General features: G+C 41.6%; 1 protein-coding gene across 2 annotated transcripts in view; it reads right to left on the bottom strand.

The window, feature by feature from the left end:
• Positions 1 to 19,210, bottom strand: part of RALGPS2 (Ral GEF with PH domain and SH3 binding motif 2) — a 124,891-nt gene that overhangs the window by 16,427 nt on the left and 89,254 nt on the right. The window contains exons 9-15 of one of the 2 annotated variants that reach the window (XM_037035232.1): positions 14,426 to 14,563; positions 13,381 to 13,471; positions 8,712 to 8,779; positions 7,351 to 7,483; positions 6,472 to 6,623; positions 3,819 to 3,873; positions 1,224 to 1,301 (exon numbers count right to left, since the gene is read on the bottom strand). In XM_037035232.1, the coding sequence (XP_036891127.1) occupies positions 1,224 to 1,301; positions 3,819 to 3,873; positions 6,472 to 6,623; positions 7,351 to 7,483; positions 8,712 to 8,779; positions 13,381 to 13,471; positions 14,426 to 14,563 (715 nt within the window). The remainder of the gene's footprint in view (positions 1 to 1,223; positions 1,302 to 3,818; positions 3,874 to 6,471; positions 6,624 to 7,350; positions 7,484 to 8,711; positions 8,780 to 13,380; positions 13,472 to 14,425; positions 14,564 to 19,210) is intronic. The other variant, XM_037035233.1, reaches the window with a different exon arrangement.

The following is a 19,210-nucleotide window of genomic DNA, read 5'->3' as shown; positions in this document are numbered from 1 at the left end:
AGCCTAACTCCAAACCCCAAGATTTCCGGAAAGGATTCCAGATAGCTTAAGAAAAACCATCACAAAATTACCAACGTTTAAATATCTTTCCCCAGTTGATTTAAGGTCCTATATTTGAAACATGAATAATTTCTACACGGATCAATGAAAACACGCCCATAAATAAAAATCTATCCTCCTCTGGTGATCTGATTCAAGCTGCAGAATTCTTACGTCAGTGAACGAAACTGGTGTTTGCTAATTTATCCCTTCACGGGTCATTTAGGTGTCTTCAAAGTGACTTAAAAGCCCAGAAACCATTAGAAAGTGCAGGCTGGAGCTGTTTCTATTCGGGGATGCAGACGAAAGGAGAGGAGACTCCACGGACACGCATCACGTCCACTGCTGATGGGGGCTGTTTTGTGGTGTTGTGAACTGACTGATACCTACTAACACCAACCTCCGGCCCCCAAATCAAGCTGTATCCCCCCATTTCTTCTGCAGCTAATCCAGTGTGGCAAGAAGACTCAGTATAACCAGATGAATGATTCAATGAACATGCATTTAAACATACAAGTTTAATTTAATTAAGTTAGACTATTCTAAATTCAGAACCTGCAGTTTATCAAAAAAGTTCTTTCAAATGGCAAATCCAACGTATGCTTATTAGCACAGTAAATTCTTTGATGGAGGCCTCAGAGTAAGGCTACAAGTGGATTTCTGTCCTGCTCATGAGGTAACTAGCAGCATTAGAAAGACCTGTGCAGTCAAAAAGCTAACAACTTGGACCCTGGCTGGTGTGGCTCAGTTGGCTGGAGCACTGTCCCATAACCAAAGGGTTGTGGGTTCGATTCCTGGTCAGGGCACATGCCTCGGTTGCCGGTTGGATGCCTGGTCTGGGTGTGCGTAGCATCCAGGTGCACACGGGAGGCAACCAATCGATGCTTCTCTCCTGCACCGTTGTTCCTCTCGCTCTCCCTTCCTCACTCTCTAAACACAATGAAAAACTAACTTGGAGTTGTTTGAGAAATGTGACATAAAGAAGAGAGTTTCAGCAATCAGCTCTGTGGATCAGAAAGAACAGTTCAAATTTATGTGTAGATGACATCTTGGAAAGTTTCCCAGGCATTGTCTTTAAACCAATTAGTGGAGAAAGAAGAGAAATTCGGTGAGACCGCACCCATGTAAGCCAAGCACCAACACCAGGGGGGGTTCTGTGACCCCTGAGCGCAGGGGACGTGTACCTGCTGGCCTTCATGTGGCTTCGATGACCATTTCGTGCCACTCGTGTCATCGGGCCGAGAGAACGGCATAACCTGTTCCTGTTGGATTCCATTATAAATTGTATATATTACACACACTTTAATTCACACAATCATCTATACCCAGAGAAATATAATGACTTCTGCGTGTAACAGCTTTCTACATCTTGCAAAAGGTTAGCATGTCTTTGCTTCTGTTTTTTAAAAAAGCATGCAGCATGGATTTTAAAAAGTTGTTTCCTTTACTATTGACACACTTACAGGTGCTTGGTACATATCATACATTTATATATTTACTCACTTTCACAAATCTGCTAAAATACTTACAGAGAAGTTTATAAGCAGATACTATCAAAACCTGAAAACTACTTCAAAAACCCTTTTCCCCCCTGTCCCAGGTCTTGGATTCCAATTTAATATGACACCTGGATTCATACAAAATAATTCATTTGTCTTGTATGTCCCTATGAAGACACCTAAAAGCAATGTGGTCTGTGAACTTAAAATTAACATTGCCCCGACACCTTACTTCCTCCCTATCTTTTGTCATAAGTCAGAGAAAATTAATAGAAGAGAGAAACTGAGTAAAAAAGAAAAAATACACACAGAAACACTGATACTTCTTTGCTTGGGAAAAGCCAAAAGCAGCATGTTGGTAAATTATAATTAAAAGAAAAAGGATTATTTTAGCAACTGAAGCAGCAACATATTTGATGTCTCTCCAGGAAGTTAAGAACAGAAAATGGCATGTTTAACATTCACATCACTGCTTTCAAGTTCATTATCTACAGGTAGCATTTTCAACCCTAGTTCTTTATTTGCTTATTAATATTTCACATCTGAATCTTGCAGGGCAGCATAATTTGCTCTGGAAATGTTTCAAAAGCCACTGATTTAAACTTGGCACAAGTTCAGTAGTTTTTTTAGCTGCAAACATCTGCAAAGCAAATCATGTTGTAAAAAAGAATGTCATTTTGAAATGTGAAGGTAACAGTGTTAAACACTGTCTTTGAAAATGACCTGCTGGGATGAGAACAGTTATCCACACCACTTTGGTAACTCAAAATATCTCAAGCAATCTGAGAAACAGTGTTGTTCACTGACACTTCTCATTTAAAGATAACAACACACTCGTATCGTTGACACGATGACATTTTGCTCTTTCTAGAGAGAAAGAACCGAGACAATTTGTACCGACAGAACATGCCAGAGGAACTCCTCTGTTGTTCCATTTCAGGCAAACCCAAATAAAGAGACTGAAAGTAAAAGTTGGAAGAAAAATAATATGCAAAAACAAGCTGTTAAGATTCATCCAAAACAAAGAGAAGAAAACTTGGGAACACTGATAGTGTAGAACGGCTTAGCAGTACTTTAAAATTCTGGGTTTACAAGTAAAACCTTAATCACAGAATTGTGAGAATACTGTATGCAGTGTCATCAAGAACGAGTATGTATTTCTCCAATTAAAAACCAAAATTCAAATATAGTTTAATTTTAAGTATATATTTATATAATTGTTTTCTAGTAAGAGTCACTGATACGAAGTTAAGCAGCTATATTTTCAATTTTACTATGACATTTAAAATTCAATCTGAATGGCATTCATATTTAGAAATGTAGGTTGCACCCTGGCTGGTGTAGCTCAGTGGATTGAGCGTGGGCCTGCAAACCAGACGATCGCGGTTCAATTCCCAGTCAGGGCACATGCCTGGGTTGCAGGCCAGTTCCCGGCCGGGGCCAGTTCCCAGCACGGGATACACAAGAAGCAACCATACATTGATGTTTCTCTTCCTCTCTCCTTCCCTTCCCCTCTAAAGATAAATTAAAAAAAAAAAAAGAAATGTAGGTTGCTTTGCACAAAAGAGAGCGATTATTTTGGTCAAAAGTCAAGTACCCTATAAGTATAAAAATGACCGAACTAAAATGGTCAAAGACAATATAAAAGCCCTAATGATCATTTAGTAAACAACAATTATCTGCACCGACTGGCTGCATTTTTAAGTGCAGCCAAAGTGCATGTGTTACCTTGCAAGACCAATGTCACAGGTCATCTGCACAGGCCAGTGATGGCTTTGACGGCTCAGAGCAGCGAGGAAAGGAGAAGCAAGCAAGGCGCGGTGCTCTGGCACATATCTGCGTGCTCCATGCAGAAGCTGAGCTAATGGCAATTCGAACTCAAAGTCCAAACTGCTTCGCTGACAGTGTAATTTAAAATTTACTACGTCACTTTGCTCTTGACAAAGTAGCAGAGAATGACATTGACGTTCTGCTAAATGCCTTATATTACTTATATCAACCAGAATGGGTTATTATTTTTAAACTGTACTTTTAAATGTACTAAAATTCATATACATGTGTCAAGGCACCAAATAAACATTATATTAGGAAAGATTCAATTTCAGACTTAAATATCAACTTCTAATTTCTGCCATTAGCTGGAAGCTCCAACAGCTCCTTAGAGATATGTTAACAAATTTTATCTCGTAAAATTCATGTGATCATTTATGAACCGTATTATTCATGTATTTTCAGACAGAAAGTAAACTCAAAGCAGTTCACACGGACTGTGTTTCTTACCTCTCAAACGCAGGCCATGAGGTCTCTTCACTTAGTTCGGAACCATCACTGCTACCTGAAATCAAAAGTTATTCTATTTTTTAAACATCGGATTTACAGTTTGAGGTTTTTTAATTCAGCTGAACCACATCACTCGCACAACCAGTGTTCCACGAGACTCAGACTCTGATGCTGTAGGTATCCATTACACGTGACGCACCGACGCCTCTCCCAAGTGTTTAGAATGGTGATGCACCATCCTTGTAAAAACCAGAGCAGTAGCCACTGGAATAATTTTCTGGCTGCGTGCTCCAGGGGAGAAACTGATGTAACAATTCAGATGAAAAAGGGAGGCAATCTGCCGGTGGGTCTTACAGATGACCTTTTGATTTGTAGCACTATGTGGTAAAGACTGACATTTAAGCATGGTTAGTGTGGCTCATTTGGAGAAAATGCAAGCTTTTTCAGAAGCTCAGAGCTCCCAGTGGCTATGCCTCCCATGGGTAGGCAAGACCACTCCAGCACATCCGACTACACTAGAAAATGGCAGAGGCCACGGTCCCAAGTACTGGTTAATTTCTCCAGAGAACTTTCTCAAGCCTCTATGGTACAGATGAATGTAGTGTGAAAGTTACAACTAATGAAAACACCCTTTTGTGATTATGAAATTGGTGTGTTTGTGTATTAACACCTACCATTTATGGTTATAGACTTAATTTCTTTTCAGACTATTAAAACTTTAAAATGGCCCTGGCTGGTGTAGCTCGGTGGATTGAGCGAGGGCCTGTGAACCAGAGGATCGCGGTTCGATTCCCAGTCAGGGCACATGCCTGGGTTGTAGTCCAGTTCCCTGCAGGCCAGCTCCCAGCAGGGGACGCACAAAAGGCAACCATACACTGATGTTTCTCTCCCTCTCTCCTTCCCCTCTAAAGATAAATAAATAAATAAAATCTTAAAAAAAAAAGAATTAAAAAAAAAAACTTTAAAATGAAACCCTAGGAGGATTTAAATTCTTTTTAGACTTTATTTATTTATATTTAGAGAGAGGTGAAAGGAGGGAGAAAGAGAGGGAGAGAAACATCAATGTGCAAGAGAAACATCGGTTAGTTGCCTCTTGCACGCCCTTAACCAGGGACCTGACCCACAACCCAGACATGTGCCCTGACCGGGAATCGAACCAATGACTTTTTGGTTTGCAGGTATCACCCACTGAGCCACACCAGTCAGGGCTTTCTAACGCTCCTAATTTATAAACAAGGATGTAACAATCTTCACTGTTTATCTACTTAAGAGTCATAGAAAAATTATAAAATTAATACAAAGGCAAAATGGAATTAGTCTCTTCCTGTTCCAAGAGAAAGGTCTCCAAACTGAGACACTAACTAGAACTGAAGGAATAATTAGATAATTAGCTTGTGGTGACCATTAGAGTATCTTTGGAAAGAAAAAGCCACAAAGAAATAGAGAATCATAATTATCACAATAATACAATGGGGAAAAAGCCAAATATGTATATAGACTTAATTGAGAGCTGTAATTTTAAGAATTACTTTCTGCTTCAAGTGGCATGCAGAATTCTACAAGTACCAAATTTCTAACTGAAAAAAGTTCTTCCTTTCAGATTGATATTTGCATTTAGGCAACTCACAGCATTAATAAGGAGTATATTTCGGGTGGCCAACTTGTCCTTTATTTTATGAGTGTTGTCACCATCGAACCATTCGCATTTATAAAACGGGGACTCTGGGAACGAAATACTGCTGCACGGTGGTGGGAAGGTCCAAAGCAATTCCGTTTTCAGGGGCTGGATTCTTAAGGGTTAAGGGGTCATTAGGTTCAAGAAAATGAACTTCTCTGCATTTCTTTGCATCGACTCTTCACCAACACTGAGGCCATCCAGTTACAATAGGCTTAGCCCTTGAGTGACCAGTCAGTTAATCACAGGGGAAGATATTTTCCTCTTTTATTTATTTTTTAATAAAAATAGCATTGTGTGGAGATTTTCGTATTATCAAAAGGTCACCTACAAGATTCAGAGAACAAATGAAAGTGTAAGAAGTGAGAACAAACACACTGCTGTCGCAAACTCACGCCCCTCTGCAGTGTGTTCCCGCTCCCGTTCGCGGGAGCCATCTTTGTCCCCACTACCCCGTGGGGACAAACCCACAGACCAAACCCACTGACTGACTCCTGGTCTCACCTCCTCTTCTTCTGACTGACACGCTGCTCTCCTCCTGGAGGCGCGTCCTCCACCGGCTTCTGGGCTCCCACGCCTGGTTCCCCACCATGCCCCCCGCTTCATTGGTCCTTCCTCAGAACATAGTTTCCTCTGGTGGCCCAGCCTTTTTTTTTTTTCTCTTTTAAGCATAATTCATCAGATCTCTAAATATTAGAACGTCCTCTTACTTACTTACACTCTCTCCCTGGGTGACTTCAGCCGGTCCCGTGACTTGAAATACTGGAATGCACTGACTCCTGTCCTGGTATCTACAGACTGACCGTCCCCACTGAGCTCCAGGCTCGCACGCTCAGTTACCTCCCTGACAATGCCACGCAGACCACACACGTCCAAAGCAGGCTTAGGAAGGCCACCCTGCGTCTGCCTGCCGCTCTGCTTTTACTGAATGTTCTGTATTTGCGCGCAGTGTTAACGATCCCCAGAAATACTTCTCACCTATCGATATGCCACTGGACAGGGTAGAACTCTCAGCCTGGCCGCGGGCCGGAGCGTGGGGCTCCATGACACTGTCGTCCAGCAGGTGCCTGGGCCCCGCGTTCGGGAATGTCGCGCTCTTGAACTCCGCCGTGTTCATTTTGTGAATGAAGCTGAAAACAAAGACAGATACCTTTCATTACTATTACCAGTTCAGGGTCCAGAAGACGCTGCTATATAAAGGTACAGGACATGAAAGGTTTACCAGCAATTCACACACAGACTTTTACCACGAAGGCCTCAAACTAACAGTTCAGAGAAACTGTTTTAGGAAACCAGGCCATATCTGCCTCAGTAACAGGTCCTAAAAAATTGCCTTCCATTCCCTTCTGGAAAATAGCTAGGGAATTCCCACCAAAATCACGGCAACGGTGAGCCCATTCTGAGGAAACAATCTTGCAAAGCTAAAGAAATTAAATATGTAATGACTCCCCATTCTTTATATTTAGGGATAAAAAGAACAATTTTTATAAGCCTTAAATTATGGTGACTTATTTTAGCTAAGACGAGCAGTAACTGTCTCGATACAAAGAAAGGTTATAATCTAAAGTAACAGGGTAGATCGCTTTCTGGGTTTTATTTATGAGGCTCTGTGAGGCTCACTTACCTCCCCCCAAAATTGAAGGGTGGGAAGAGCTCATTTCCAAATTAAAGTAAAGGAAGAGATAAATGCTTTTAGGCAAAAAAGATCCTTTACTGAATCAGAAAATACTACTGTCAATAGGAAAAAAAAAACTATGCAAGGACACTACTTTCAGTTAATCAAATAAATAGAAAATAAACCCAACAGGAAACAATTGATAAGTTACAAGCCGGGAAGACAAAACTGAAGGTGCTGACTTGTAACCCAAACTGTGGCACTTCCTGTGGCCGTGTGCAATCAGGTTCCGAGGGGAGGGCAGCGTCTGCGGCAGCAGGGCCCCCTCGGCGGCCACGCTCTTCCTCCCACTCTGTGGAGATCCCACTTCAGGACCTGAGGGTTCAGTTTAAAAAGAGAGAGGGGGAGAGGCATTTTCAAAAGACTGTTTTAGTTCGAACCCCTTCATATACAGTGCGAAACGTGGTTTAAACGTTACGATAACATGTTAATTCCACTTAACTGAATGAACACAAGTAGTAGTCATTTTCTAATGAAGACTCAAACCCCAACGCGGACTAAACCCACCGACTTCGCTCTCTGACCTGCACTAACCAGGCAGGGTAAGTGTCACCCTCTCTGCATCGGAGGAAGCAGGATCGGAAGAGAGGGGCTTGGGGTCTCACAGTGCAGAGGGCGCCCCGGTCAGTGCCCTGGCACTTACAACGGATTTACACGGGGCTTCTTTACTGTTACTTTCGGCTTCCTTGTAGGTAAGAAATGTGTAGGGTGTGTCAAGCACTCAAATTAGAATTTAAATCTATGATGACTGATGGAAATAAAAAAACAGAACTGAAAAGTACAAGGATTTGCAAAATATCCCTCTTAACAAAAGCAAATTTAAGACATTTAGATGGCAATGTTTTTTCCCTAGATAGGGTCACGGCCCGTCCCTCACCTCCTTCCAACGACAGTATGTGATGGGTCTCCAGCTACTTTTTAAAACATACAGTAACGTGAAACTTATTACCAAGGTCTGTGTTGGAAATTTTAATAAAAGTTCTGATTGATAATTTCTTAATTTTACATTTTTGAATATGTGTGGTATATGTATACTATCTTCATTATAATGCAACAGATACAGTAAGGGACTATGACAATACTTTTAATATTTTCAGGGCCTGCGAATCAGAGTATCGCGGTTCAATTCCCAGTCAGGGCACAGGCCTGGGTTGCAGGCTGGTTCCCAGCAGGGGACACACGAGAGGCAACCATACATTGATATTTCTCTTCCTCTCTCCTTCCCTTCCCCTCTAAAGAGGAATAAATAAAATCTTAAAAAGAAAATATTTTCAGCACTTGACCCAGTATTACAGTAAGATTAAAAAAAAGTAACTCACTAGAACTGACTTCTGTAATTGTTCAAATTAGAATTTTCCACTTGTCCACAGAAATTTCTAATGATTAAAAATCAAAACATATGCCAAGCAGAAAGTTTTAATATTAAAAATAAATTTTTGCACGCAGTATAAAATGTGCTAGGTATTTACTTACTCGGGAGCATATTCTGTCTTATTATCTTACCCGACTTCTCACTGGTCATGAGAGAAAACCAGGCACTAACCTGCTAAATCTTCCCTCGAAGCGGCAGGGCGGGGGGTGCTCGTTCCAGGTTCTATCTTTAATGAAAGCCTGAATTTCAACAGGAAACACAACACGTAAAACGATTAACATCTGACAAAATAATATTAAGAATCATGTATTTTCCCACAAAAACTAAAAACATGTTATAAAATTATCTCAGTTATGCATTTTTCTTCAAGAGCAACTGCTAAAAGTCTACTATCTTTTCCATGCAAAGTTGGTTTTGTAGTTATTCTAGGAAATATTAAGATAGAGAAAAATATTTGAAAGTCATTTAAAAACAGAAAAATCTCCCCAAACTACCTCACATCGCCAAACAATTCATCAGTTTTAAAGATATTTGATGAATCACTAAAAGGTGATTTAACTTGAAGTTGTATTGATACCTGACACTGAATTCAGGAACTTTCACATATATTATTAAATACATTATGCAAATTCTTCCTAGAATCTATACTGGATGGGCTAACAGCTTCTGTAGCTCTGAAATTTAAAAAACACCTTATTTAGCCCTGGCTGGTGTGGTTCAGTGGATTGAGTGTCAGCCTGTGAACCAAAGGGTCACCAGTTCAATTCCAAGTCAGGGCACACGCCTGGGTTTCGGGCCAGCTCCCCAGTAGGGAGCGTGGGAGAGACAACCACACACTGATGTGTCTCTCCCTCCCTTCCTCTCTCTAAAAATAAATAAATAAAATCTTTAAAAAACAACAACACCTTATTTAAAAACTCACCATCTAAAAAACCCAACCAACTCATCGAAAGACAGATTCATGCAAATAAGGCTATCTGCAAAATTCCTGGTAAATGCCTGTCCTAGGTCGAAGTTTATTAGTTGGTGTTTAGGTACCATCTAGGGTCACACACCCAGTACGAGTTCCACAGCAGAAAGAGACTGTGATTCCTGTCAGAGGGGACTGTTGCAGGAAACAGGACACTAAAGTCACTGCAGAGAGCACTTTGGCGCAGTCCACAAAGCCTACTATTTAGGCATCTGTCTGAAAATTAACAAAGGCTTTTTATTTTTAGCATTCTGTCCCCTGGAATTTTTTATGAAACTACATAATCCAAGTGACATTCATAATGATAAATCTCTTACAGATTCTTATTATTTCTTTGGCAACCTAATAGGGAATTACGTATAATTATATTCCAATTACTGGACAGTATAAAATGCGTATGTTGAACAGATCTTATTTAACCAGAACTCTATGCCCTGTTCCTTTTTACAGGGCAGTTTAACTATTTGGGCTACAGACTAAACTGAGTTCATTCATTTAATAGTTACTGAACATCTGCTTTGTGTTGGGCAGTGTGGTATCAGCGAATATAATAAAAGACTATGGCGGACATGGGGTCCCTGCCCTTCTGAAGCTTCTAGTCTAGCAAACGGGCGACAAAGAAGTGAACAGAATAACTACAATTTTCTCAGCAGCAGCGGATCACCGACAGCAGTGTAACCTTGACGTGGGCTGCAGGGGAGGCTGGCCAGAGTGTCAGCTGCCTACGTCATCAATAAAACACCGTATGGGAACCGTGATGAGGATTCAATGGAAAAAAAGGCAGTACGTTTGGGATTAACTTCAAAAGAATTTCATCCTGATTAAATCACATGCATGTAGCTTGCAATATTTATATTAGCTGCCTGTATAGATGAAGTTGCCCAAAAGAGGGGCCTCTGGATAAATGAAGTGTCATTTCCATTGAAATCTCTTTCAGCACTAAAAAACACACAGACACGCAAAACATTTTTTCCTAACTAATCAATTTAATGGCTCCTATGTTAAAATTCTGGTTCCCAACACGTATCATTAGCAGGCTCATGCAACACAGCTGCAGCTTCAGAAAAATGACCCGTCTGCCTCAGTCTCCCACACGATGCCCAGACGCAGCCGAGGGACTGGGATCCCCCAGCAAACCCACTACTCCCCGCCCTGCTCCTTCCATCATCCCCTCTCCTCGAACAGCTCTCTAACCTCCACTGTGGAGCTAACTCCTAGTGAGCTTCAGCCTCAGGTGACACTGTCTCCTGAAGCTGCTCAGGTTCTTTTCACTTTCCCCACTTAAGGCCGAGTCAGGGTCTCCTGGGCTTATCTCTGTTACAGTACTGCAGGAACGGTTCTGTGACCATCTGTTTTGTGGATGTGATTTGTGTCGGAGTGAGCTTCTTAAGGGCAAGATCTTAGTTTTGTAATCCCAGCAAGTAGCACAATAACTCACCCATACATATTTGTTAAATGCATATAATGGGAAGACTACTTTGCTTCTAGCTACTCATGATAAGAATCAATATAACAGCAAGGTATTTTATAATATGTCAGTTTATAGACAGTTAAAACTATGACATCTATCCAGAAAAAGTCCAGCCATTTTTAACATAATGAGAACAGTTTGCATGGCACTGATGTAACTTGGCAGCCAAGGAGAATGGACTGGAATGCGCATGTGTGAACAATGACACCTTCACTGTACTAGTCAGTGGAGGCTGTACACATCACTGAGTGAGCATGTGTACTGTGTGGTCATCACAATCAAAATGGCTGATAGAGCAACAAATCTGCATCAAATTCTGCATTACACTTGAACACTCCTCTGTGGAAACTCTTTGGATGATCTGGAAAGCCGCAGTGATGGGCAACTAACTAGTGATTGGCAGCTTCATCAGGACCACACTCCCGCTCACGCATCACATCTGGTGCAGAGTTTTCTGGTGAAACAGCAAATCACCCAGTGACACAGCCCTGCAACAGCCCGGATTCGGTACCCTGTGACTTCTGGCTTTCCCCCAAATTAAAATCACCTTTGAAAGGGAAGCGATTTCAGACTGTCGATGGGATTCAGGAAAATACAATGGGGCAGCTGACCGCACTTGGGAGAACTGTGTGAGGACCCAGAATGCCTACTTTGAAGGGGACTGACGTATTACTGTCCTATGTACAATATTTCTTGTACAATAAACCTCTATTTTTCACGTTACATGGCTAGATACCTTCTGGACAGAACTCAGACTTAATGTCTTAAACAGCTAATTCTATCCTTTTAACAAAGCAAAAAATAGCTTACATACTTTATTATGCTTTTTATCTTAGCCAATTTACCACCCACTATAACTATGCAATAATTTCTTAGGCTTCACTTCTATTGAATAAACTTCAACCTCTTTTAAATCCAATAAATTTCTTGAGTCAGATTTAGGAATTTTAACAGCTACTTACTCACACTGAGTTTTAAGACAATCTTCTGTATCTCATTAGACAAAACATAAGTGCTTTCGTGCTATATTGGTAATTAGTGATATGGAAAAAATAGTGGTAAACATGAGACACAGACCATCTAACTCATGAGGCTTACAGCCTAGGCCAGCAACAGTCTTGTGAAACAGCTTGAGCCTTAAAAAGCTGATTCACAGATTGCACACACTTTCAAGTGGATGCCAATGTAAAAAGCTGGTGTAAAATAAATATTTATATCGACATACAGAGTGGTAAATACAATGTGGGGGGATGGCAATAAAGGTGTTTTCACACATCAATAAAATTTTAGGTATTTTTAATGATCTATCTAGAGCTTCTTAATGCACTTAACTTCTTGAAGTTATTTCTAAGGTGTTTTCCAGAATTTTTTTTAGCCACTTAATGGTATGAACTGCATTCTGCAAAATTCTTTTTTAAAAAATTGTTCAAAGTATGGAACAAGAAAGTTGATAATCAGTATCATGAGATAAAATATTTTTGTATAATGCATTAATACCAAAAACCAAACTATTCTTTCAATTTGATAAACTTTTAAAGACCTCTTGTTGGGGAGGAAAAAGACCTTTGGTTGGAAAAAATATCTGTGAAAGACACGAAGTTCAATTTGAAAGCTTAGGAACAACTAGCATAATAAAGCTAAAAATTTTTTGAAATTAGCAAATGAATCTAGAAGAAAAACGAGAGAAGCCTCAAGAGAAATAAGCTCTTTCCCCTCTCCCAGAAAACTCCCAGCAGCTGTGGCGCGCAGACCTCCCAGAAACACAAAGGGTTAACCCAAAGTTTCTTCCTACCTTGGTCAGTACTGTGTTAATGAGAAGAAAATGGACACCAGCTGGGGTTAATGAGAAGAAAATGGACACCAGCTATCTTAATGATAACTTTTAAAATCTTTAATAAAGGACTTACTCTAACAAAACAAAGGGTAAATATGGTGCTATATTTAAAAAAAAGTCTCTAACCCAAAAGCAAGGTTCAAGATTCTCTCAACACAAAAACAATTCAAAACAAGTTCAAAGATATGTCGAAAATCACCATTGAAAGGAGTGACTTTTCTATCCATAGAGTGTTTTGTTAATTTTTCAGTCTATTAAAAGAGAAATATCCACAAAAATTCAAGGCTTGAAAATAGGGAAGACATTTAAACTAGAGAAGAACTATCAGTCCTAACTCTTAACAACATGTGAAAGATGAACTCCTTTTCAGCAGAGCAGATGCGATCCCTGTATGGTGACTTCGTCATGTCAACTGACTAAAGAGATACAAGTAAACACCTTGACCATTTCAATGCGTGGCTGGTTCAGGCATTTGCATGACACGGTGTAAGACTTAGATGTTTGGGTGCATGGGGATGAGGGGGGGAGGACAGTCATACAAACCATTTTTGAAGATTCGACCTACTTGTAATTATCATCTTCCACAAACTTTTGCAGTTCTTCTATATACTGAACGGAATTCAGATATTTTTGTACGTGAGGCAATATGGGGATATCTAGGCAAGAGATGATAAATAATTAATTATCTCATAAAGTTCACCTCAACCAGAATCTTTAAAGTTTAGCTGAGAAAATAATTTTTAAAGGTGAATGAGGGCCACATGGTACCTAAATTTAAGTTAATTCTAGAAGGACATTACTGAGAAAAATTTTATTTAGTGTAAGACTGATAAAATTATAGTTGCATGTTGTTTGTATAGATAATTTAACATTATAACCTGGTTTTATGTTTAAAGACATTGAGAAAAGGACAAGATGACACTGTTTGCATCTGTAATAGTGTCAACAATATAAATAAAAACAGAAAAAGAGGTTGTTTAACTTTCAGTGAGATTCACCCCCAACCCCATTTTAATTATAGTGTACACTCACTATTTCATAATCTCATAAAAATTATGTATCAGTAGCCTATGTTTATTCCTAATCAAACTGAAAGCATCCTAACATTTTCAAACATTAAAAACAAAAACCTCTTCAAATCTTCTGGGCTTGTGTATGCTGTTTTTAAACATGCCTTTCCACAAAACACACCTCGGGAAAAACTTGGTTATTTACTCAGTATCAGACTCAAGAAGGCCCGTCAGCTCTTACTAGGATCAAGTCTTAGCTCCTTCCCCAACAGAAAAGCGTAAGAACTATTTCCTTAATAGATCAGGGACAGCAAATGAAATGAATAGAAAATAATTTTATAAATTATGTTAGCAGAGTTGTTACAAAAGAGCAAAAGAGCAGAGATAAAACTTCAAATTTTAAATATGAGATACTTCAGTTATTTAAAGCAGGCTCTTTAACAGGACACTAAGTATTAAACAGTGAAATAACTCGACCCTTACAGTCCCCGGTGCTGAGACGACGCCCCCTGCTGGGTGGAAAGCGGCCGTCCTGGTGTGTGAACGAGTGGGCAAGGTTGCCACACGGTAACGACTCAGCATCATTCCCCAGAAACTTACCATATTCACACGACTGCTGCAAATCAGAAATTATTCGAAGGATGTTATTCATCAGATTTGATCTCTGCTCATTTTCTAGAATGCTGCCAGTTGACGGGTATGCCGAGTCAATGTATGTTAAATCTGACAAATAGATACCTGAAAGGGAATGAGACAAACGAGCGTTTTCCTACTTGTAGCTTGGAAGAGTAGGACTAAGTGAAGGGGAGGAAAGCTAGGGTATGGCTGTGTTTCACTCCGTGCCCCATTTAGAAGGTACCATTACCAATACACTGCAGCCCTGTGAGAACATGGCCACTGAGGCCTAGATTTCCAGGGAGGTGGGGTCAGATGTATAAATCCAGGGTGGGGCAAAGGAGGTTTACAACTGCTCGCATGGAAAATGCAATCATTAATGAGTAATAACACAAGAACAGACCACCTTTCACGTACTCGCACCTGCGAACCCACTTTTGCCCCTCCCGGTAACACGATGCTATAGAGGCCCCATTCCGATGCCACTCCCTCCAAAGTGTGGTTTGAGGCCAGAGAAAGTCCCAGCACCCATGGGGCCTGACGCAAAGACGCGGAGCTCCTGAATTGGCTCTGCCTCTGACCAGCGGTCTCTGATGGAGACGGTTATTTCAATCTCTGAACCTCAGTTCTTACGCCTATACTGCTAGTACCTTATTTCCCAAGCCGTGGTGCAGCCTGGAGGTTCGGTCAGCAGGCTAGCCAGTACCTGGGGCATGGGGTAGCTATTACCATTACACCTCCTGGCCTTGGGTTGATAATTATCACGTGAGTCTGAACTCAGGACACTTGAAAACTGTCTCGTTCTGGTAGAATATCTTGCTTTAAGGACTCACAGTTGGATTTCTAACATAGTCCACAGACTACGGACTGCATTTGACTCTCCTCTGCCTCTACTCCCCATCTCTCTGCACCAACAGAAATAACACATCCCGCCAAATAACTTGGTTGCACTAGTTTTGGATATGCAAGGTCAGTTACTTTAAAATATTTCATGTGACGTATATACGACAACTATAGTGGGAAAAACACACTTTCCTGCTTTAGCTTATAAATACTCCATGCTTGTGAAGTCTCAGGGTAAATGCAACCAAAATGATGCCCCCACACCTTCCCAAAAGTAAGCCCTGTGTTTTCTCGTGCCGTTTCTTCCAGCCTGAGTGTCTCCTAGACTCATCTCTGATCACCTGAGTTGTATCTTATATCCAGGTCAGTGCCAACAGTTCTCTAGTTTTCTCATAGATTCCAAGAAAGGAATTTGGGAACGGTCTAGCCCCCCACCGCCGCCCCACCTTTTATAGATGAGGAATCTCAGGTGCGCAGTCGGAAAGGATGTGCCTAATGCCACGGGAACCGCTAGTGACAGAGCTGGATCTCAGAGTACACGCTTGTACCCCGTATTTTTTTACCTTAAGTAACTTATTTTTTGAATTACAGCTGACATACATTTCCCCAAGTATTTTTATCACACTGTTAGAAAGTCATACAGTATCTAAACCATTCACTAGATAATTTTCATGACTTTATAACTTCTTTTAAAACTTTCTCATATGCATATTTCATCTGTTCAAGACGATAAACTCGTGTAAGGCACCTGCTCTCCCTTTCACTCTAAAATGATGAAAACTCTGCACAGGGTCTTGACAATAGGCGGTGAACTTGACTGAGAGCTGGCGTGGCGACCGGCTCACTCATCCCAACACCATCCCTCTTCCAGCTGGTACACCCGGACAGTGTTCTTAAGCCACCAACTGTCAACAGTTCTCTTTCTTCGCCTTCTTTTTATGACTCTGAATGACCCTGCAGCCTAGCTCCATTCCTCTTCCTCTTTCTCAGAGGAAGAAGAATCCCTTGCTTCCATCCAAATCTAAACTGTGATCTGACTGTGAAACACCCATTGTTGCCTCCACTCTCACTCACCTCCGCGCGTTCCTTTTCCAGAGCCAATGCACACACTTACATCTCCTCTATGGAAGAAAACAAAAAACCAAAGCAGCCTTCCTTCAGGTCTGAAGGAAGCAGCTCTTCCTCAAGATGGGACCCTTACTGCTCTCCCTTCAATGAACACATCGGAAGGGAAACGGCTTATTTATCATTCTGTTACATGCAGCTCCAATTCCTTAAACTGAGAATAAACTAACCCGTAACCGTATCACAACTCATTTGACAGACTTCTGAGTCACCCCCCACCCTCATGTTGCTACAGACACAGCAAGACAGTACCCACACTTTTTTTTTCATCTTTTAATTACAGTTCACATTTAACATCATTTGGGATTAGTTTCAGGTATACAGCATAATGGTCACACAATCACACACTTTAGAAAGTGTTCCCCCTGATATTTCAACTTCCCGCCTGGCCCCACACTTAGCTTTTACAATATTAGTGACTGCATTCCCTAGGCTGTACTTTACATTGCTGAGACTGTTTCCTAACTGCCAATCTACACTCCGTCCACCTTTTCCACCCAGCTCCCCCCACCCCCCGGCCCTCTAGCTACCATTGGGCTGTTCTCTGTACCTGTGAGTCTGTTTCCATACATATAAGTAAACTCATATGGTATTTGTCTCTGACTTATCTCACCTAGCACAATGCCCTCTAGGTCCATCCATGTTTTTGCAAATGGTAAGTTTTCTTTCTTTTTTATGGCCCAGTAATATTCCATTGTATAGGTGTACCATTGCTTTTTTTATCCACTTGTCTATCGATGGGCACTTACTTGGGTTGCTTCCATACCTCGATTATTGTAAATAACACCGCATATATTCTCTTAAACTACTGTTTTGGGTTTCTTTGGCCATGTTGCTTTTTAAAACTACCTCAATTCATACTCCCATTGACAGTGTGTACGTTTCTATGGATCCACACTTGTGCGAACACTTGATATCATCAGTTCCTTAATTTTTGCCAATCTTGTAGGTATACAATATCTCGCTGTGTTTTAATAATGAAGTTAAGCATTTATAATTCTGTCTTTTGTCCATTTTTACCTCTGGCTTGTCTTCTTGCTGATTTCTAAGTTCTCAATGCATTGCAGAAACTAATCCCCTGGGCGGTTGAATTTTATTCAGTTACTACTCCTCAAGCTCCCATATAACCTGAAGTCAGTACCATCTGGCTGCTGAAACTTAGCCCGGAAAAGGCACACGTGACCTCCTCATTTTTACAACCTTAAACGTCTCTCTTGGTCTCCGCCTGCCGTCTCTGCACTGTTTTCACTATTCCCTCGGTCCCTCGGTCCCTTGGTCTTTACTGCTAGAACCTTCCAAGCTCTCCAGATCCCCTCCGTTCTCGTTTTCCCTCATGTTCCCTAGAAGGTGGTATTCCCTGTGGCCCTGTCGTTAGGCTTCCCACTCTACAGGTACCTTTTCTGCATTACGTTGCTTCTGTAGCTTCAGCCATCACCTGACTGCTGATGATCTCCCAAATCTCTATCGGACTGAGCTCCTGACTTCCGTTTTCAATTTTACTTGCCAAACTAACCATTATTTTCTCCCGAACGCCTGCCATTCCAATTTCCTACTGTGGTTGATGATATTATTAATTGCTGATGTTCGAAAGTGCAAAATCGCTTAAGTAAAAAAAAACAAAACAAAACTCAAGGGGAACATACTACTCGTAGTCTGCCCAGATTAAGCTACTAGTGAATAAAACGTGACCATGGCATGATGATGTCATGTCGTGTAATAACGTAGACCAGAGGTTAGAAGCTGGCAATCCATCCGTCCCAATGTTTTCAGAATCAGGAAACATCACAGGAAATACCTAAACGACTTTCTCTCCCTCAAAAATGGGCAGATCCGGCAACAACCAGGTGGGGCTGGAAAGGGTGCAGACCCCGTGACCGTGGTGATGTCAGTTGGTCACAGCCCTCGTTTTCCTGTGATCACGTCACTTCTGGTTGACTTTGCTTTTTATTACCTCACCTGCTGCGCTTGTGTGAGCATTGCTTCACAGGCCCCCGAGTCTGCAGCCCCTGGAACACCCGTGTACGGCACAGGACTTAAAGACAGGCAGAAACTAAGCTGAGTGTAAGTAAGGATGTGGATCGACAGTTGATGGTAGAAGACTCAGAAAGGGAAGACCAGCCAGGCAGCGAGGGGGAGGGAGCGCGTGGGTGGAGAGAAAGTGCAAGCCCGAAGGTGTGGCTTCGGCTCTGGGCTCAGATTTTAACCCCCCCAGCCCCCCACCTGGAGCTCAAGGGCGAGGCACCGACGCCTACATTGGTGTTTTCTCAGCCACCGAGTTACTTCATCGCATTTCCCGATTTAATAAAAGGTAACAGCATAGTTAGTGCTGAACAAGTAGTACATCTCCCCAGCACCCCGACGTCATAGCAGGAGAACGGGGCCGGAGGCAGCTGGAAGTGCCCCATCCATGTTTTACACAGCCAGTGGCAGGGGGTGGGGGGGGAGGGGCAGGGTGTCAGAACCTGCTCTTCTTTAATCCTCACCTGTTGATTCTAGAGGAAGAGGAAGAGGAAGAGGAAGGGAGAGAGAGGAGCCCGGCCTGCAGGGAACTGCCACCTAGGTATGTGCCCTGACTGGGATGGAACCCACAACCCTTTCGCCCCCGGGATGACCCTCCGACCAACTGAGCCACCTGGCCACGGCAGAACTCTCTTTTTATCCCCACTCAGGCCAAGGGTATGTTCTCATTTAAACCACAGCCTATCAAGCCTAAGAATCACCTTAATTCAGACAAGAGGTGCCACGTGGTAGAACAGGAGGAAGACATTACATAGCATCAGTTTGTTTAAACACTGTTAAATT

This window comes from Sturnira hondurensis, unplaced genomic scaffold (assembly GCF_014824575.4).
Source record: "Sturnira hondurensis isolate 20B ecotype Veracruz unplaced genomic scaffold, ASM1482457v3 Scaffold0022215, whole genome shotgun sequence".
NCBI lineage: Eukaryota > Metazoa > Chordata > Mammalia > Chiroptera > Phyllostomidae > Sturnira > Sturnira hondurensis.
Note: the sequence above shows the minus strand (reverse complement) of the source record. Positions and strands in the feature narration are given on the sequence as shown.